Genomic DNA, 22,519 nt, shown 5'->3' on the forward strand with positions numbered 1-22,519 from the left:
GAACCATGTCTCATTAGCAATGTTAGAAGGCTATCAGGTCTTAAATATGAGAAAAATGGTTTATTTCCCTTGTTTTATTAACACAATCACTAGAACTTCAATCTGAGTGCTTAATTTTCCCTAACAGTTTAGCTATTTCCAAGAAAAACAACCATGTGAAGACTGGCATTACAGATAACAAAATATTATTACCTTGTACTGGCTTCTCTGTAGCAGATGGTTTCAGTAAAAACAGAACTCCCGGCGTGTCTACCCGCTGACCACTTCACACCCACCAACACAGCAAAAGTCTTGGTTTTTGCCTCTCGTGATTATCAAACGAGCAACGCACTTCAAGGGAAGAGCTGCAGCAAGAATCCGGAACCGCAGAACTCCTCACCGCGTTACCGTAAACACAGCATCAGTACAAATACAGGTGACTTTCATTCTCCTCAAATTCTTTTCTTCCAGAACACCTGAAGATTACAAAGTCAACACTTCTACTTTTAAAAAAGAGGTTTGTTGTGTGTGTGTGTGTGTGTGTGTGTTTTTTAAATAACTGTAGTCAGGGCAAGAAAAGGAAAACAGTATCTTTATTGTAAGTGGTTCTAACAAACATTCACTGTGTGCACATTCCAGCAGAAAGAGACAAAGATCTTTGTTCAAAATATGTTGAAATAAAATAGGTAAACAAACTGTATTATTGAATACACAAAAGGAATGTTAATATTACTCATTCACAGTCAAGGGTGAAGTAAAAAGGAAGTCAAATAATCGCAATAATGTTTTGTCAAAGTAGCAAATGTAGAATATAGATGCAGGCAAAGAGCAGCTCCTAAAACTCATGAGGAAGAGGCTACATGTAGGGTGGGTAACTTAAGTTCAGCTCTGCTTCTCAGAACCTTCCTCTGAAATCACCCCATAAGTTCCCCACCGGGCTCTTTCAGAACATGACAGCCCAATGTGACCAAACCCCCTGTTACTCTTGTGATATTTGACAACCAAATAAGATGGTTTAAAAAGAATCAATTTCTTGTTGAGACAAGACATATCTAAATCCATTTCTCCTGGGGAAGGACATAATAAACATTAACATCCTGCATTTTAATTTCCTAAAATGGAATTTAACCAGATAGCTATCACTTGAGATTGCAAGCACGAGATACCATGGGTAATGATACACCTGGCCTGTAAAAAGCATTTTTCATTGCTCCACATGGGAACTAAAGAGTATAAGCTCAACAATGCACTCATTTCACAACATATGCATTTATGACAACTGCTCAGAGAACTTTATAGACTCAAATTATAGGTTCTAATGGGTTTTTGTTTCTGCTTAAGCAGTCACATAAGAACTAAACACAGTATTTTTTGTCTTTACAAATGTAGAAGTTATTTGGAAACTAAACCAATTCTTAAAAGCACAGCGGGCCAGGAAATTTTGGAGACTGGTGCAACCTATTTTGGTGGCACAAATTTCCCCTCATCTTCTTTTGAGATCCCCAGCCCTTATGTGTACAGCAGGGTGTGCAGCAGCAGCTAATCGTGCTTGGGAACAAACCACCAAACACCCCAGAGACCGGTTCTGGGGCCCAGTCAGCCAGCAGGGGCGGACCCCCTCGCTCCAGAGGGGTTTTCATGATCTACCACTATTGAGACTGGTTTGAGAATTCAAGTCTACTTCTTAAAACAGAAGTCCTTTTGGATGGATTTGGCTAACACACTGTATTACTTTATTGTTCAGAAAAATCTCTTCAAACTCTCACACAAGCTCTACCTTTCACCTGGCTGTTTATGTAGGCAGCAGAATAATAGCAAACGGACCCAGAAGTTGTTTTCATAATATAAAGTGACATCACATTAGCAGATCAAAAGAAGCCCTGGGTATTGGATGAATTTCATGGATGGTAGAGACAAAGTCTGAAAATCTTTTCCTCTGGCTCTGAGTAAAAACAAGTCCGGATATAAACAGGAAAAGACAACCAATATGAAATAGAAAAACATGCCTTTTGCATTGGTGTTTACACTAAAAAATATTAAAAACACCAGTTTTACTTGAGACTATCGTTCTTTAATGTTTCTTATAAGCCAGATGTTTTTCATTCAATTTTGGAGACTGCCAATACACTTGTGATCGATCCAAGTTATCTTCCGGCTTAGTTTTAGCTTGAATGTTCCCTTTCCAGCTCCTCAATGCTCCTTTGTTCTTTACTTCTACGCAGCATGGTCCCATGTAATCATGCAACTCACAGCACAGCAATTACATACAAACTCTTACTCGAGGCATCTCTTCCCTGCCTTCAAATAAAGGAGCATTGGCAGTCACGCCACTTTTGCTACACAACCAAAGATACTTGTTTTCAATAAATTGTCTTACGGTGCCATCTTATAGTATATACAAAAACATTTTCTAACAATAAAAGTTTGACTAGACCATATCCCTGATGATAAAAGTCAGCCAGAAATCCTCCAAAGTTACTCCATAGTACCATATCCAAGTGTGCAAAAATGGGTAATATTTTTTTAACTTTTTAAAAAGATTTTATTTATTTATTTTTAGAGAGGGAAGGGAGGGAGAAAGAGAGAGAGAGAAACATCAATGTGCCGGTTGCTGGGGGCCGTGGCCTGCAACCCAGGCATGTGCCCTGACTGGGAATCGAACCTGCAACACTAAAAAATGGGTAATATTTTTGATGAATTCTGAATTCACTAACTGCTAAAATCACAGGATATAAGACCTGGGTTGAACTTTTTCTTAAATAGTTTGCATGGGCAGACACTGGTGTCCCAGGCAGTTTCCTGTCTTGTCCAGTCCCTGGCGAGCAGAAAGCAGGAGGAGAGACTAAACACTGCCCGTGGTCCTTCTGGAGCCGCACTGCTCCCTGTTGCACATGACCATGGCTCGGAGGCAGACTGGTAACCCTCAGAGGACAGGGAGAAAAACTACCTCAGCCAGTGGCGGGCAGAAAACAGTCAGTGGACTGTCTCCTCGGGTGCTTCCACAGGGAAAAAAACGTGAAGGCGAATATGCCAAAGAAGTTCCTGAACCAAGAAGAAACAGTAATATAATTCCAAGTAGTAACCTACTCTTCAATGAAATACTCCTCCAAGAAAAAAAAACCTACAAGGTTTTTATTCTCAAGAGAAAAACAACACAACCACAAACTAGAACCTTGGGGGTAAAAAACAGATGAAATGAAAAACATTCTCTTGTCGCCATCCCCCATTTCAAGTACTTACTGGAAAAACAGAAGATCAAATACTGTATCTTTGATCATTTTGGAGTCTCTTACTTTCATTAAAACAGGGAATAAAAAAATTGCTAACCAATAAGCAAAAAAGAAGCAAAAATCCCTGGTAAAGCTCTACAGACATAATTACAAGTTTGTATTTTACTGAGAAAGATGGTTGAGGGAAAGGAAAACTAAGAAAAAAAAGATGGCTAGAAACTGGTGCCAAACCAAAGTAAAGGACGAAATCTTTGGTGCTTTTTCCAGGCTCCTGCGTTATAGCAGTGTTTCTTGATATTTTTCCAAGGAAAGACTGCTGTGAACTCTCCCTATCAGTCTGTTCACGGCTCCCCTTCCCTGTGTCTGTTCTGAGAAATGAAAGGAAAGCACAGTTCTGTCCAGCACCACATAGTGGACTAAGGGGTGGCAAGAGCCACCTGCTGTACTAGCTGGGGAGGGAGGAGACAATCACGTGGCTCTTTCTAGTTTTAACAAATATAAACGAGAAACAAGATCATTTGGCAGTTGTGTTTTAAGTTGCAGGTGTACAACTTACTTCATGAATTAAACCCCTTGTGGCAAATAAAATTAAGTCAGAATTTAAAAATAATGATATTTACTTAAAAGAAAAGTTGAAAAAGAAAATCTTCAAAACCAGAGAGTGCTGCTATGTTAAGGTCTCATGTGCATTTTTACCAAAGTGCAGTGTCACTAGGATTGTAGCTATTAACCGAAAACTTTGTAATATAAAGATGCTCGTGGAAACCAGTGAAGACAGGAAACAGGGGCAAGGACACAGCACAGGGAGCAGGTGCTTTGGAAGTAAGGCTCTGAGAAAGGAGGACACTGTTCCCAGGCCTGAGGTGGATGCGTGGCTAACTGTCTGGGCTCCAAGGGGGAAGAATACAACTGGCTGGATTTGGGAACAGGGCAACGCTGCAGCCTCCAATCAAGTCTCTAGTTTTCAATCCCAAGTGGGTACGCTCTCCAGATGTCAGCAAGGCCTCCTCAGGAGGATCTGCTCTCCGGCGTGTAGTAGTAACGGTACAGGAAACCTAGAAGAATAGCGCCGACAATGGGGAAAATCCAGTATGTCCAGCAACTAGAAGTTGGGGAAAAAAGCAATAAAGTCATGAACATTTATACCAAACGTTCACTATCTTCCAACATACACATTTTAATATTTTTGTGAACAAAGAGCTTTTATTTACTTTGGGAATTTTAACTGCTTCTATCACACACTAGTTAGAGAAGAACAAATATTTAGATTCGAGTGACAATGACAAATGGTAATTTTAAAAAGATTAAAAATAATGTACAGTATGCTACCAAAAAAAGATACATATATACACAAAACTTCGAATGTGTTTTGGCAAAATCAAAACACAAAGAACAGCATAGTGGTCCTTTCTGGGTTATGGGATTATGGATAGTTTAGATTTTTCTTTGTGCTTTTTCTGATATTCTACAATTAACATTTTTAAACACACAAAAAAGCCACCATTTATATATATTAGAAGTATTAGCTTCTAATATAACTATCAGCAATAACTTCCTCAAAAGTATTTTTTTTAATTTAATCCCCACAACAACCCTATGAAATAGGTTCTATTATTATTCTCATTTTTAACACAGGAAATACAAGCTTAGCTAGCACCCAAGATCACAAAGCAAAGTTAGTCAAGCAATGGATTCCAAACCCATCCACTTAATCTCTAGTAAAGTTTGGGTACTAATGTTAGTACAGACACATGTGCGCACACACAGAATGATGCTGAGAGTTTTGATAAAGTGAGATAAATGGCAGTTGGCTTAAAAAGTCCTGTAAGAGAGTTTCCTTAGGTGTTTCAGAACAGTTATCATTCTCCTTCAAGTTATTCTACTTCTCTGATAGAGCTTATCAGTGCTGCTAGCTTGAAGGAGTAATTCCATGATCCAAATGATCTGGCTGCCCTTCTACTTAAGACATATGCAGTTTTGGTATTAAAAGGTTTTGAAGCCAACAAAACCAGATTCAATAATAAAAATGATTTTCTTTGCCTAAACATGACTAGCACTTTGCACATTTATGGCAAAAGCTGCTCTAAACAAGTTTCGAGTATCAGCCAGGTAGCTTTTTTTTATTTTTGAAGCAAGTTGGCATGTACGGTGGCAATATGATACGTGGGAACTATGAAGTAAACTTCTCATAAAAGTCATGAATTCAGATATCTTGGAGAGTAACCACAAGACACAAAAGGGCTCAAAAGTAGGATTCTTGAGAAAACAATGAAGAGAAATTCTTCAGTACAAAAGACCGAGGATGGTTGACTACCAATCCTCATATAATCCTTGGTAATACAATATTTAACTGCCACTGAGACTAGAACCAGAGGAAACACATTTACACTGCACCGAGGGGGATTCAGGTTCAACAAGAACTTCCTGGCCGTAAGACAGAACTCTCTTCTTGGAGAGTCATTCAGGTTACTGCGTGTAGTTGTGATTCAGTTATTTTTATCGATTTGCAGCATTCCACTATACAAATATACCAGAATGAATTCATTCAGTTTATTAATGAATGGTTATTTGTGTTATTTCCCATATTTTAAGATCCTAAATAATGCTGCTATGAACACTCCTGTTTGTGTTTCCTGATGTACTTGTGCACACATTTCTCTTGAGTATATCTCTAGAAATGGAATTGCTGGGTCAAAAGTTATTCATATTGTCATATTTAATGGATAATGCCAAACAGTTTTCCCAAGTGACTGTACCCATTTCTAGTCCCCTAAGAGGGTCTAAGAATCTTGGTAATCTACTTCCTAAACAACTCCTCTGATTTCTAAAATTAAAAATTTTTGCCAGTCTGGTTAGCGTGAAATATACCCAAAGATTTTAACCATCACCTCTCTGATACCAAATGAAATTAAACCTTTTTTTAATATGCTTATATTTGTGTTTCCTCTTCTATAAGGTGCTTAAGTCATTTTCTCATATTCTACACTAAGTTATTTTTTAATAGATTTGCAGGAATTCTTTATGTATCTGCATAATAATTTTCTTATTCAGTTTGAGCTGTAGCAAAAGTATTGCAACTTTAAGGCTTATATTTTCAAATTCTTTATTAAGCATAAGTTCTTAATATTAAGAAAGCTGAACTTACTGTTTCTTTCAAGTTTGCACTTTTCTAATACTCTGTCCCTCGCCTCAAATAAAAAAAGACATGACACTTTTATGAGGAGAAAAGACACATTTTTTCTCTCTCTCTCTGAAATGCTTTAAATAGGACCTCAGAAAGACAAAACAGGCAGCTCTACATAATCTCTATACGGGTTTTTTTTTACAAGCCAAGGATTCTATAGTCCTCTCAAGTAGAAGCACTAAAGGAATGGTACATTGAATCCTTTCAGAGCTGTAGTACTGATACTAGTGCAAGAGGTATTTTGTAAGTAACCGTTAAGAGAAAACCCACATTCTTGAACATAACTTAATATATAATATTTTCTTCTATAAATGTAGTAATAGTACCTACCTTATAGAGTGATAGTGAGGAGAAACGACATTAAATTTTAAGTGACAGTTACATAGCTGAGCTGAGCTGCAGAGGCTGGGCTTGACTCAATAGTAGTTACATGTCTGTCCATGCATACCAGCCTCTTACTGAGTGTGATTCCAATTTGATTTGAAAATTACTCAAGGCATGAACCTTTGAGATTAAAACTGTAAAAATTAATTTTGCTAATGCTAAGGAACTTCTGAATTTGCAGTAATTTTAGCCAAAACAGAATTAGCTGTCAAACCGCACTCTTAAGCTACATCATATGTATAGATTTATGGGAGAATCTCTTGTCAGATGTTATGTTGAGCATAATGAAGTGCATTAAGAGGATACTAACCTTTTGCAGGTGCTATTTTTTGAAGGGTCCTGGAGAAGATGCATATTCAAAAATGACAAACAAAAAGAATAAAGATTAACACAGAGCACATAAATGTTCTTGAATATCTATATAACCCCTGTAGCTAATAACAGAACTTCACCTTTCATGCAATTTGAGGTATACAAATCTATATGTGATGTGAGTACCGGGAATTCTATTTCTGATAATATACTGGTATTCCCTAGTGAAGAACCATTAATGAAAGCACAAAGAAATGACTCAAACATCTTTTAGAGGTAAAAAAAAAAAAATGCTACTGATACAAACTATATTGAAATAGACTAATTTGTAGTCACAATGATATGCCTGGTTCAGTAGGGCTTACCACTGGCAGTAGCTAGGATCACATTTTCTGAAAACATATTTTAAAAATAATGTCTTGACTTGTAATGTATAGATTAACTGAAATGACTTGGCTTATTCTCTGAAATCATTATAAGTATGATTAGAGACCTTAAAGCTCATTTCACAATGGAAACGGGGAGAATGTGATTAAGGGAAAGAAAATGCCGAAAGAGCCTTAAAAACAAAATTTTGGCATAAATTAGTGAACTGGATAGGCTCTGAATTATATCTTTAAAAAACTATTACTAAATATTTAAAATTCAATTAAAGTAAATATCAAATGAAGTTACTGATTCCATTAATTAAATGGATAGTACCAAATACCTGCTAACTTACTGCCAGAGGACAATAACCCACTAAATACAGGTTACTGCTACCCAAAATACCATCTCTGCCAATATGTAGATATTCTCCAGGGTGTGAACACAGAATATTAACTCTGTTGACCACCATTTTCAGTAACATCCCAGAATTTTTAAAAACCCTACATAGTGGCCTAGATACTTGAGAGCAGATCATGAAATGAGTTTTAATTTCATATATCCAAAACACTATCATGCAAATGAATGCATGCCCCAAACCTGAAAGAAATTAGCCTATAGGCAAGTAAAACTTCTAATAAAAATTTTTAGATGAACCATTATTACATACTACACTTCATTGAGACCTTGATGATTACTGTCATCTGGGATATATCCACTAGAATAGCACATCCTGGGCTAATTAAAACATGTACAGGTCAATCTTTGGGAAATAAAATGAATGTTTACAGATCTGGAAGATGGTGGTAGTGGTGATGGGTGTGCATCAGTTTATAATGTTGCCTTTTTAAATATTCCACTATGGTAGCTAAGAAATAATTGCATTTCATCAAGACAATGTTCATGGCCTTTTATGCTTTTTCCACATATATAAAATGATTTACAGAAAAGAAAATGTAAATTTAGTATTTTTTAAAAATTTTTATTTACTTATTTTTAGAGAGGGAAGGGAGGGAGATAGAGAGAGAGAGAGAAACATCAATGTGCGGTTGCTGGGGCTTATGGCCTGCAACCCAGGCATGTACCCTGGCTGGGAATTGAACCTGCGACACTTTGGTTCGCAGCCCGTGCTCAATCCACTGAGCTACGCCAGCCAGGAAATTTAGTATTTTTAAATGGGATGATCTGAAAGGTTTACCTGACAGCACTATGAAATAAAATATGTATTATGATGTTTAATCTGCATCACATTGAAAGCCATATATACAGCCCTGGCTGGTGTGGCTCAGTGGATTGAGTGCTGGCCTGCTAACTGAAAGGTCACTGATTTGATGCCCAGCTAGGGCACATGCCTGGGTGGCAGGCCAGGTCCCCAGTTGGGGGCATACAAGGGGCAACTGATCATCTCTTGCACATTGATGATTCTTTCCCTCTTTCTGCCTCCCTTGCCCTCTCTCTAAAAATAAATAAATAGCCCTGGCTAGTGTGGCTCAGTGGTTGAGTGTTGGCCAGAGAATCAAAGGGTTGCTGGTTCAATTCCTAGTCAGGGCATATGCCTGAGTTGCAGACCATGTCCTCAGTAGAGAGTGCGTGAGAGGCAACGACACACTGATGTCTCCTTCCCTTTCTCTCTTCCTTCCCCTATCTAAAAATAAATAAATAAAATCTTTTAATAAATAAAATCTTAAATAAAAATATATACATAAAAATAAAAGCTATACATACAATTCATATAAATGGATTCTCTAGGTTTCAAAGCTTTTAGCCTTTTTTACTACCAAAAGCCCTGGACATATGCTAACTAAAATGAGCCTTAGAAAATATAATGAACAAACTGGGAGAAAGAAAGAGGGAAAGAGAGAAATCAGAGAGAACCAAACCATAAAATGCTGAAATTGTAATAGTTGCTAATAAGCAATAAAAAATTAAAACATACATGTATTTTAGCTAAATACTTCAATGCCTATTTTAAGATCTATCCATCCCTAGAGTCAAAAAGACGAACTTCCCTAACATAGGAAGAAAGAGAAGAGAAAGAAGCATGTCTTCTCTTCTCTTTAGGATACTGACAACCAAGTAATTGCCAAACTACAGTGACTCTGCTGTCAACCAACTATAATGAAAGAGTTATTAAGACACTGTCCCTAGTAGCCAAATATATCAGCCAAGTTTGGAAAGAAGCTGAACAAGTTATTTTTAAATTTACAAAATTAAAAACAAAAAGGTTCTATTAACACAAAACCTTCCTTCACCTCCACCCTTCCGTCCTCTCTGTACACAGTCCTCCCATTCTCATTTCCATTTCAAAGCCCTGTGCTGAATCTAACTGATGTTTAAGTGAAATTCCTACAGTTTATGATTGACTTTAACTTATCCCTTTGGTTGTTCAGGCATATCTGGCTGGTTATGTTCTTGCCCACATTTACATTTACATGCAAGATTTCTGGTCAAGAGAACAGTAACTGCTCTCGATACCTGGCCTGGAAAGTAGTAACTGTAATACTGTATGATTTTAGTTCCAAGAAAGCAGATCAGATACAGAGTTCTTACCAAATAACTAATATGCTTGTTTCCTTATTCTCCAAGGAGTTTGGGATACACTTCCAAACAACCAAACTGCTGTAAGCCTACTCTGATTTTAGTTCAAAATTAATAGAAATTAATTGTTTAAATATATTGGTTCCTAAAGTTAAAAGTTCATTAAGACTTTAATGCCCTTGTAGAATAAGTAAGTAAATATATTAATATACACATAAATACCAAACCTGAACTTTGCAGGATAAAAGTAAATATTTCATAATATCTGAGTAACCTTTTCGTAAAGCTGCCCATAACTAAAATTATGTCTAAGATCTTCAAACTCAATGCTAAATTAGTTTCCTCACTTGTAAAATAAAAGGCTCAGACCAGATGAACTTGAATTCTAAAGTCATATTCAATTAACTCAACATAATTTTCTGACCCAAGGGCGTTTTAGCAAAACCTACAAAAGCAGCTTTCTAAAGGTTAGAAGAGGAGACCCCATTCCCTGACGTCTAGGAAGATTGGAAGAGCTCTACTATATGTAGACTTTTCTATCTTACACCAGGTATATAGAGGTGTTCTTCTAGATACTCTGTCAAGAGGCACTGTGCCCTTAAATTCTGACCCTCTTTGATACTGTTAAATGAATAAAGAAATGTCATAATTGACAAATATATGAGTGGGGACTTGGGAGGTCAGCTTTCACTATGGAACCCTGTTTATGAGAAAACATAGGAGAAGAACACACACACACTTAAAAAACAGTATACTCTGTCACCAGGACATAAACATAAGAAACAATGTGCCAGAATTATGATTACAATTCATTAAAATATACAAAAGGGGTATTATAAGTGTACGTTCAAAATGGGAGGGAGGTGGGAAAATCTGGGGGGGGTTGGGCTGGGATGGGAGTAAAAGAAAGAAAACTGTACTTGAACAACAATTAAAATAAAAATTAAAAAAAATTATTTTAATTAAAAAAAAAACTATTCAGCCTAAATAGTTTATATTTAGACTTTCAAGTGTTTAAATAAAATAGATATATATTATAAGGAACTTACATTTCATTTCCTCCATTGGGTGTTTGCTAGTCCAAGAGGATTTTAAGTATTTAAAATTAGAAGTGGATTTTAAGCCACAGGACACCTTCAGCAAATTTAATGAGCATTTGGGTGGTCTGGTAGTTTTTATAGGTTTTTATTTAGAACATGTTGGTATCTACGTGGCCAGTACTTATGAAAAACAGCTTGGGTACTTTTGGCTTCAAAGACTACCGGAGAGGATTTTTTCCCCCGTAATAAAAGAAACTTTAGCATGAGCTATCACTACATGAATTTTAATACTAGGTTCATCTTATGACCAAAAAAGTTTAAGTACTGAAAGTACATGATTTCAACACTTTACAGTCCCAATGATGACACAGCCATGCAGTCTGGATCTTGAGGACAGCCTTCTCATGAGGCTCCGATGCACTAACATTTCTTTCTGGCTGAGATTACTGCTTAACAATTACTGTCTTGCAAAGCATATATCCCTAGAGTCGGCCCAGCCATGGCAAACATATCTCCCTGTAGATAAGCACAAAATTCAAGGATGAAAAGCATCCTCTCAAATAAATTTATACACGACTCTCTCAAGAACCCACTGGGATACAATATATAAGACATCACTGAAGAAAAAAATTAAAACACTCATAGGATGTTTCCTGCTGGGAACTAAGAAATGAAAAACTTGCTACAACATTGAGGACTGATTTAAAAATGGATGTTACCTTGTCCTCTGACATTATGTTTTGCAAAACTGTATGTCATTTCTAAATGGAACGTTACAAGAAGACATTAATCCCTGAGATCCTTTAGCAAAAAGGACATTTTGTCTTTCTTTCAAGAGTGATTTTGCCATTACATTCTATGCTTTATTTCAAAAGATTATGTTACAAAATACAAATGTTAGACAAAAAGAGGGAACAAAATAACTGACAAAATTCTTTGGTAGATGGCAACCACTACTCATCTAAAGGGCATTTACCTCCCCATTCCAAACTTTAATAAATTAGGTTGTATGACAGGACTATTAAAGAATTCTTAAAAGTAAATGTTTAGTATCCGGGACCAACTAACTACACTACATAAACAATGTATTCTTTTTAGTTTCTCTCCCATAAGAAAAAGTAAACTGAATATGTTATTCGTGGGTAATACCTTACGTATACGTAATAGAAAACTGTTATTATAACAGAAGTAAGTAGCATCTGAGAGAAAAAATGTATCTGCCTTTAAATACAATGTTTGGATTACTTCTAATATTATGAAAAATATCATAGATATCAAAAGTTAAACTTAAAAGTGAATTTAAAAACTGTTTAAGTCTTTATGGAGAAATCTTACCTGTTTTTTAAAAACATCAAATCCTGTTACAGCAAATGTCATCTCATTAAAACTTTTGTCTATCAAATACTAAATATCTATTAAAAAGAATGAAGAACGTCTTTATGAACTGATAAGGAACAATCACTACTATCAAATTTTTAAGTAAAAAGAAGCAAGGTGCAGATTAGTACTATGAGATTTTTTTAAGAAAGGGACAGCGGCTCTGCCTATCTATTAACTGAACAATCTATCTACCCATCTCTCCATCTATCGACCTGCCTACCTATTTATATTCATGTATGAACAGGATATCTTTAGAAAAGTAAACAAGAAAATGGTAGTAGGCTACCTCTGGCTAAGGGGAACTAGGAGAATGAGAGTTGGAGATTGGAGGAAGTCATTTTTATAGTATATTTTATCTTAGCTTTTTTTTTAACCATGTACACCATATACTACCCATTCAAGAAACATAAATAAAAAATGGTCAATTTATTGGGTCTATTCATTGTAATGAGATTTGACTAGTGAAGTAGCTGAACTGTCACCTAGGCAATATCTGTTGAATGAATGAATGAAATGGTGCCCACTTTTTTGGTCAGGATAGCATTTGTATGTCCTTTATCCCCTAAACTGATGGTCGAGATAAAACAGTAAATCAGGAAGTAAATGCATACTCGAACAAGAGATTTCATGAACCATAAAGGTGTCTAGGTTACTTGCAGTAGAGTAGGCATGCAGGCAGGCAGACTGGCACAGAAAAAACTAAGTCTATTTCCAAGGTGTTTCCATAACCAAAAGCAGATCAGGACAACAACGTTAAGTCAAATATGAATATAAGGTTGATGGCTCCAGCAAGGAAGAGAGTCATAGAGACAATAAGGTTTTTTTAACTAGTTAGTTATCTTTAACTGAAGCGGGTAAGAAAAACATCTACTGCCAGGTATTTTCTAAGCTTTTCATTTTCAGGGCCTTGAACCTCAGACATTATCAGTCTCAGAAGAAAACAATGGTGACCATTAATTGTTTACCTGTATCATAGCAAAAGCAATATGAAAAGTAGTTTCAAAAAACTGGAGAAAGGTTCCTGATTCATACTCTGAAACAGCCATGTTTGGGTGTTTGTTGTCATTAGTTGTTGGGGAGAGGGAGTTTCCAGCTGGGAAGAGATATGGAACTGCGGAGGGAGGAGAGGAGAAGAGGAGAAATAGAAGAAGGGGAGGAGAAGGAAAATGGTAACTGTACTATAATGCAGGCTTTTTAAAAAATCACTTATTCACAGAGGTTCAGAAACCCTTAACCAAAAGAAAGTATTAATAAAATTAGTATTACATCCATTTCTTCATGGTGAATATTTAAACCAGGACAAAAAAAAAATTTTAAAAAGAGACCCCTACATCCTAGACACAGAAGTGCCTATTTAAAAATTTCTGTAAGAAATAAACCTGAGGGGCCAAGAATTTTTTCCTGGACCTGAAATCAGGTTCAACTACAGCTCTGTGACAACCTATGTAGGTGGTCTTGAAATTTTTCCAAAAGGCTTCGCTTGCCTGATCCGTCTGAAGTACGGCAGTGTGATGGGAAACACGCAGCTGCCAGACTCTCTACTGCACAGAGCCTGTCCTTTGGGCACAACATTCATGAGGAAAACAGATACATAAAAACCCTGCCTTTAATCACTGCTTAACTCAGGCAGGGGCCAAACTACATTTGGAGACTTCTAAATTATTATAGAATGTGATGAGCTGAAAAGGTTTCTTATTCTGTATTTATTACAACAAGTCCAAGGCTCAACGGTTTTAATTTAAGACATCTCTAATTAATTTTTTGCCCTACAGAAAGCAGACAGAGCTTTTCACCAAAGAGAATTCAAGTTTCCTAAGTTTCAAATGAAAGACCAATATATCATTTATCAGAAAGTCTGGTGCTTGGCTACCTGGGAATTCAAATGCAAATTCCCAAGTCTTACTTCCAGAGATTATGAATCAGTAGTAATGGAAGTACAGGAAACATACATTTCAGAAAACATGCCAAGGGACTCCAATACATGTGGCACAAGGAGCAGAATTTGAAAATCACTACTCTCCCCCTCCTAGAATGGTCTTAATTACATACTGTACTACTAAGGAAGAAAAAGAGTGACAAAAGGCAATTTGTAGACTTCTTGACATTATAATTTGAAAAATATTTTTTCTATTGTTTTAATATAAAGAGTGCTCTCAACGGTTGCTGTCAGAAGCAGACTGTGGCCCCAGATACAAACGCATCTCTTCTACAAATGGGACTATCCCTTGAACCAAATGTTGACCTTTTGAGAGTCGTGTTTCCTGAACATGTTCAATAAACAAGACCAGGCTTACTTCAAGTTTTCTCTTAATTACAACGAGTGAGGATTTAAGAATGGGTAGTAACGTATTAGGAGGGGAGGACAAAGAAACCAACAGTGCTCACAAAGCATTTAAAGAACAATTTCATCCTCCTTCATAAACAATTCAACAGTTCAGAGTAGCAGAGTGTAGCAAGACAGAAGAGTGAGTTTACACACTCTGGATTGCAGGGCAACAGACAGCAGATGCTGTCAAGCAATCTGGAGTTAAAAGAATTCTTGTGTCTAGGCCGACTTTAATTGCTGTGTTTTAAACGTGTTCAGTAATTGTAAGTCAGTGAGGAAAAGGAAGCAAGAAGCTAGAAAGGAGGAAAAAGGGAAGGAACGTCATCACTTCCACTATGTTCTAGGAAGCAACTACACTGCTACTCCTTTAAATCGGGGGTAGTATAATAGTTATCTGATGGACAGAAGTCAAGGAAAATTGTGAGGGAATAAGGGAGATGAACCACCCAGCTTGCGGGAAGCAAAAAAAAGTCTCCCGTATTTTCTTCCTGGTACATTATGCAGTACACATTAAGGTTTTCAAATACTCTTCCATTTATGCTGTATCACTAAGCAAATGGGAAGGGTGCAGGCCCATTTGAGCCTACACAATAAAAGGATTAAATTTGGAAATAGAGACAGAAAGGCCTGTTCTACTCAATTACTTCAGTCTACAACTCCTAAGACTTCTAAGAGAAAAAAATAGACTTTCCATTTTTTTCCAATATAAAAGCAATTATTATCACCTGTACTATTTAATGTAAGAATAATAAATACTTTTCTACAACTGAACCCATAAACTAATTTCTTTCAAAATCATACAGGGCATGGCTTTAGAGTTTCAATTTGAAAAGAAATGTAAATAGGAACATGAACAAATGCGTCCTACTGTTCAAGACTCAGCTATTCTTTTTTCCTGAGATGGTACTGAGTCCAAATTCCTGAAAAACAGGATTTCTGCTTGGGGGAAAAGTAAACACTTTTCTTGTTAAGATAGTTTTTTAAAAAGCAATTCTATTTGAGTAAATAGAAATATAAACCCTTGAAACACACAAGAGAAACAGACGGCTTCTTACCTTGCTCCCACTTTCAGGTTTAAGGTCATTCTGTTAAAAGAGGAAAACAATATTTTAAGACATATCCAAATGCATGCTCACTATGCGTTTGTTTCCAACCTTGCAACATGAGACTACATTCTGACAGAAGTGAATTCCCTGAGAGAAGGCAGGATCTGCAGAAGGGTATTGCCCTTCCACCACCCCATACCCGACTCTGAGCATATCCAAGTCTCTTGTTAGATGATGGTTTAAAAAAGTACATAGTTACCACCTTTAGAAAGGAATTAAGTAGAGATGTTATGAAGTGCATTACAAAATTCAATCAAACAAAAAAAAATCCAAAATCAGTTTCCTTAGCTTTTCAAAGATATTGCATGTGATGCTTTATAAACAAGAAGCCGTATTTTATTAGCACAGTAAGGCTAGATAATTTTGGAGAAAATTTAGCCTGACAGCTGGACTGAATGAATTTCCATTGCTCTGTGGCTGTTCAGGAGCTTTCATGTCTATAAGCACTCCTAGCTTAGCTGGTTCTTACCGGATGCACGTCACCAATGTAGTACTGCTTTAGCATTTCTCTGGCATCAGAGGAGTGGCCTACATCTTCAAAGCTTTCACTTGCATCTGCACCAGCTTGTTCCAGCAGAACCTCTTCTCCGCCAGGATGCTACAAGGAAAAGATACTTATTGAACAGAGGGCTCCTTGAAAAGTAAACCAATAAAAGTTACTTTCCTCTCCCCCTCCCTTTTCTCTTTTCTCCCTTTAATGTGTGAGTAATGGAACCAACAGACATTGCATGCCACCTGATAGGACGTAATCAGGAGAACACAAAGTAACCTCTGTGATATTTAGGCCAAAAATGCACTATGTGAGCATAATTGTGAAGAAAACCCTAGAACAATCGCAAATAGAGAGAGCCTAGAAAACAACTGACCTGGGATCTCCAAAAGTATCAGTCATGAAAGTTAAGCAAAAACTAAAGAACCATTCCAGACCGAAGGAGCTAGAGACAAAAACCAACTGGGAACGTGTGCTCCTGGGTCAATCCCTTTTGCCAGCATTACTGAGATGGCTACAGAAACCTGAATGGAGATTCTGGGCAAAGCATACATGAAATCCTTTATTCTATTCTTGAAACTTTTCTGTAAGTCTGAAAGTTAAATAAATAAATAAGTAGTACCAAAATAACTACCTCTAAACCTAAGAAGTAGATTCTATCTATAACTTACAAGCCATATCATCACCCTGGACAAATTAAAAAATAGAAGTATCTTTGTTTCCTTATTTGTAAGATGGAGATAATGAGTACCTATCTTAACTACTATTGTATGAAATGAGATAAGGTTATGAAATACGTTGTATTCAAGAAGAGAGAGGTGCAGTTTGTATAATATGCTATCATCTGCGATTTTAAAAAGCAGATACATATATGTGTACATATGCATAAAATCTCCCTGGAAACACTGATGAGAATGTGGTAGCTGGGATAGAGGGTGGGAGAAGACTTTAAACTACATTTTTGGAAATTGTTTTACCAAGTAAAGTATTACCTACTCAAAAAACAAATACTTTTTTAGAAGTTACATTTGGCACAGACCCTGACCTAAAGTAAACATTCAATAAACATTTACTTGTAACTAGCAAATACAGAATTTACATTATTTGACATGTCCAAATTTGTATTTTTGAACTATCAAATAATGCTCTGAAGTAGTTCCTTCTGATAACAACCTTTTAAGCAGAACGAATATGACCATCCTTGTCTTAAAAATGAATTCAACCAAAGCATACCTATGTTCAACCTCCCAGTCATAGTCACTGGCTTGTGAGCTCCTGAGGATAAGAATTACTTCTCTTTTGTCTCCTAAAAGGTCTCCAGCCAGGGGGTGGGTCTCCCATCCCAGTATGTAAGCATGCTGTTCTGAAGCAAGAGTAAGAGAGCCACCACTCACCTGCTATTACACCTGAAACTTCTCATTAGTTCTGGAATTGTGTCCCAATTTGCTCTACATACCTAAACTACAAAAGATATTATTTTTTTCTTTATGATATATCCAACTGTTCTGTTGCTTTTCAGAGTAAAAGGAGAACAAAACTTCTTAGTAGCTTGAAATATTTCAGGGAATGATTAAGTTTATGACTTTTTACGGAGCTCTTTCTATGAAAAAATATTTTATTTTCATCAACCTCTCACCACTTATAGACAAATAAATACAACTAGAAATAAATATAACATTTTTAGTGTGTAAAATCCATTGTTTTCCTATTATCCATTCAATCACCTCAAATATTATTCCATAAACTTTATTGGTACTTATTATTTTACACACCAGGTAGTGATTAATAAAGTGAGAGAAAAGTTGTGTTTTTACAAAAGTGAATTCACACAGTACATACTGTTTTATAATCTCCTTTTTTTCACTGAGGCGGGGGGTCAGAGTGGTCAAAAACCTCGACATTTAGTAGCTCCAAAATGTGGTCTTAATACAGATGGTTCAGAATAGGCAAAAAAAGATTTCAAGGAACCTTTGATTTCTGTTTTAGAATTCTGTAAACTTCACTCTTGTTTAAAATGAAATGGCATCCCAGCTGAGGGCAGTGTACTAGGCCTAGGCATGTCCTGGGACTAGATTATGCCCAGGCTGAGGGGCATGAAAGGGCCTTAAGGAGACCCTGACAGGATGAAGGAGAAAAAAGCCCAGCTCACCAGGGAGGAAAACGCCTCAGGGCCCTGGCCCAGCTGGCTCTCAGTGCAGACAGAGCGTGGGAGACGCTACTCTACTCCAACATCAGGCTCTGGGGGGTCCTGGCCATCTTTACCATCACCTTCGTGGGAATGACCCACCACTACGTGTCCATCCTGCTATACAGCAACAAGAAGGTCACCCAGAAGCAGATTATCTGACAGATAGGTCCTAATCTGAAGCACAGTCAGGTCAAATGGAAATTATATTCCCAACCAATCCTTCATGATGTGAAAATATGACTTCATCAACCCAGAGGGCAGATTCAAAAATAAATAAAGGGGAAACAGTACCACCTTCTCCTTAGTGATCCCCTGATACTCAACTGACATAATGAAAGAGAAATAACAAATGTCATCCCCATGATTCTTACTGGTGAATGGATCAGCATGACATTCTCAGGCTGTGTCACAACCAAAGTCATATTTCCACTAACCCTATTTTAAGCCTATGCTATAGCAAGGAATCAAACCTCACATTAACTGCATCCTGGTACTTCTGCTATGTATTTGGACATCAGAGCATTTCCTCTCTGATTCTGGGCCAAAATAATGCCAGTGACCAATCAGAAACGATGCATAAGCCATGACTGGAGCAGCCATGTCCATATCTGCAGACAACAACAAAGCTTTCAAGAAAAACTGGGAAGTTTTGGAGCTAATCGATCATGAGTGAGCACTAAATTTTGTCAAAGAGGAGCTCATGATCAAAGATACTCGACTTGAAAGCACGTTCAAAAAAAGAATTACAGAGCTGTGCTGTGGCACGGCATGTGCGAGCGGCCACCGCCTGTACCACCCAGCTGGCCGCAGGCAGGGAAATGCTACATTTCAGTTTGAAATTAGTGAAAAATCTTCATTTACAAGATAGCTTGAGAGCCCATGGGCCTTGGGGAAAGAACACCTCACTTAGGCTCTGTACAGATTAAGAGACTTCGGCCAAGATGGAGGCATAGGTAAACAAGCTTAGCCTCTGCACACAGCTACAGCAAAAATTACATCTAAACTACAATACAAACATCACCCAGATTCATCAGAAAATGGAGCTGTATGGAAATCCTACAACCAAGGATTTAAAGAAGCCACATTCATCCAGATAGGTGCCTTTTCTACAATAGGCCATACTACTAAGACAGGGAGTCAAAGCAGCTCTACCTAATACACAGAAACAAACACAGGGAGGCTGCCAAATTGAGGAGACAAAAAAATATGGCCCAAATGAAAGAACAAAACAAACTCCAGGAAAAGAACTAAATGAAATGGAGAAATAAATGAAAAAGACCTATCAGATACAGAGTTCAAAACACTGGTGATCAGAATGATCAAGGAAATCACTGGGCACTACAGCAGCATAAAAAAGACCCAGGCAGAAATGAAGGTTGCATTAAGTGAAATAAAGAAAAATCCACAGGGAACCAACAGTGGGGGGGATGCAGCTGAGATTCAATTCAACGATTTGGAATATAAGGAAGAAAAAAAGCATTCATTCAATCAGAACAGCGAGAAAAAAAGAATTAAAAAAAAAAGGAGAACAGAATAAGGAGCCTCTGGGACATCTCCAAAAGGACCAACATCTGAATCATAGGGGTGCCAGAAGGAGAAGAGGAAGAGCCAAGAAATTGAAAACTTATTTGAAAAAAATAATGAAAGAAAACTTCCCTAATTTGGTGAAGGAAACAGACATACAAGCCCAGGAAGCAGAGAGAGTCCCAAACAAGTTGCACCCAAAGAAGACCACACCAAGACACAGCATAATTAAAATGCCAAAGATTAAAGATAAAGAGAAATTCTTAAAAGCAGCAAGAGAAAAGCAGAGCGTTACCTACAGGAGAGTTCCCGTAAGACTGTCAGCTGATTTCTCAACAGAAACTTTGCAGGCTAGAAGGGACTGGCAAGAAGTTTCAAAGTGATGAAAGGCAAAGACCTACAACCTAGAATACTCTATCCAGCAAAGTTATCATCTAGAATTGAAGGACAGATAAAGTGCTTCCCAGACAAAGTAAAACTAAAGGGGTTCATCAACACCAAGCCATTACTATATGAAATGTTAAAGGGTCTTATTTTTAAAAAAGAAGTCAAAACTAAACACTAAAATGGCAACAAATGCACAACTAACAACTGAATCTAAAAAACAGACTAAGCAAACAATTAGAACAGAAACAGAATCACAGATATGAAGATAATTTGGAAGGTTATCCAGTTTGGAGGGGGAAGAAGGAGAGTGGAAGAAAAGGTGCAGGGATTAAGAAATACAAACTGCCCTGGCTGGTATAGCTCAGTGGATTGAGTGCAGGCTGTGAACCAAAGGGTCACTGGTTCAATTCTCAGTCAGAGCACATGCCTGGGTTGCAGGCCAGGTCCCCAGTGGGGGCCACGTGAGAGGCAACCACACATTGATGTTTCTTTCCCTCTCTCCCTCCCTTCCCTGCTCTCTAAAAATAAAATCTTAAAAAAAAAAAGATTAAGAATAGCATAAGAAATGGAGAAGCCAAGAGCTTATATGCATGACCCATGGACATGAACTAAGGGAGGGGATCGCTGGAGGGAATGGAGGTACCAGCTGGAGGGAGACAAAAGGGGAAAATTGGGACAACTGTAATATCAAAATCAATAAAAGATATTTAAAGAATAAAAATACATAAATAAATAAAAGAATTACAGACCTCTATTTTTTTGAAGACCAAGTAGGGATTATCCTGTTGAGGACTTGGAGTAGCCCATAACCTTGTAACTTTTGTTTGAGCTGGAGCCTCTCAGAATTAAAAGGAGAATGCATGTGTTGGTGGGCATGCAGCAAGGATCCTTCTCATCTGAGCTGGGCTCCACTTTGTGTTTGAAACTAGAGGAAATGAGGATTGTGTGCTGGGTGACATACACGGAAAGAGCTATTTTTAAAAAATCTTTTAAAATTGCTTTCTGGTGACCACAGAAATAAAAGGCAGAGAAACAGGAAAATTCAAGCTAATGATAATACATAAAACACAAAAACTTAGCAAAAATTCAATCTTTGGAACAAACATTGTCAATTATAACTAATTATGATGTACAATCCCGCCTGAGTTCTAACTACAGTAGACTCTTGTTTTCTTGAGATGCAAACCCCCTATAAAATTTACGTAGCTGGTATTCTTATAACTTCCTCTATAAAGTAATAATTTTCATTAATGAAAATTTAGAAACTATGGATAAGCAAAACGAATCTCCCTAAATTGTTGTTCCTACAGAATGATATCAGGAACAAATGTGTCAAAACTTTAAACTTTTTTTTTTCCCCCAGAGTGACTACTCATGGCCAGGACAGACTTTGCAAACCTAAATCTCTTAACACTTGTCCAGGAGAAATTAGTGACCCTGAGATACTGCTGGATTCCCGAGTGCCTTCAGGATGACAAAAGACAGGTTAAACAATGAGAGGTTCTTGATTTGGAGTACAGAATATAATAAGTGCACTGAAAAAAAATCAATAGTCTGTACTGTATAAGGCCACTCAATTGAACTAAAGATCCAGTTATTCTGGATAAGAGCTTATGTGTCTTTATAAGAAGGAAGAAAGGGTAATGGCTGACAGATACATAGATAAGGGTTGCCTGAGAATAACTCTGTCCTGGATTAAATGTTCCAGGGAAGTGGCAGAGTGCCATTCTGTAGCAAAAGGTAGATGTAATTTGCATGTTGAGAACTGTAATAAAAAACAAATGACTCTAGACTCCACAAATTGAACCATCCTGTTTTCTCTTTAAAAAACAAAACAAATGTAGAAAGTAAAACTAGAAAATTAGAATAAGATCTGTGGATTATAAAAAACAATTAAAAAAAAAGATCTGTGAATTTTATCAATGGCAATATCCTGGTTGTGATATTGTACTAATTTTGCAAAATGTTACTATTGGGGGAAAATGAATAAAAGGTACAAGGGATCTATTATTTCTTACAACTGCACGTGAGTGTACAATTCCTCAATAAATTTTAAATTCAACAAATCAAATGGAATTTCTAAGT

The 22,519-nt window shown here is 37.0% G+C and overlaps 1 protein-coding gene and 1 pseudogene across 1 annotated transcript in view; one reads left to right on the plus strand and one right to left on the minus strand.

Moving 5' to 3' along the window:
* Positions 1 to 554: 554 nt before the first annotated feature.
* LOC123805907 (cytochrome b5 type B) overlaps positions 555 to 22,519 on the minus strand; it is a 29,923-nt gene continuing 7,958 nt past the window's right edge. Inside the window, exons 2-5 of the mRNA XM_045818766.1 lie at positions 16,315 to 16,443; positions 15,795 to 15,824; positions 7,088 to 7,116; positions 555 to 4,311 (exon numbers count right to left, since the gene is read on the minus strand). Coding sequence (XP_045674722.1) covers positions 4,218 to 4,311; positions 7,088 to 7,116; positions 15,795 to 15,824; positions 16,315 to 16,443 — 282 coding nt within the window. The 3' untranslated portion in view covers positions 555 to 4,217. The remainder of the gene's footprint in view (positions 4,312 to 7,087; positions 7,117 to 15,794; positions 15,825 to 16,314; positions 16,444 to 22,519) is intronic.
* On the plus strand, positions 16,637 to 21,208 carry LOC123806095 (annotated as a pseudogene).

Source organism: Phyllostomus hastatus, unplaced genomic scaffold, assembly GCF_019186645.2.
Source record: "Phyllostomus hastatus isolate PE091 unplaced genomic scaffold, TTU_PhHast_1.1 phas_scaffold_345, whole genome shotgun sequence".
NCBI classification, from domain to species: domain Eukaryota; kingdom Metazoa; phylum Chordata; class Mammalia; order Chiroptera; family Phyllostomidae; genus Phyllostomus; species Phyllostomus hastatus.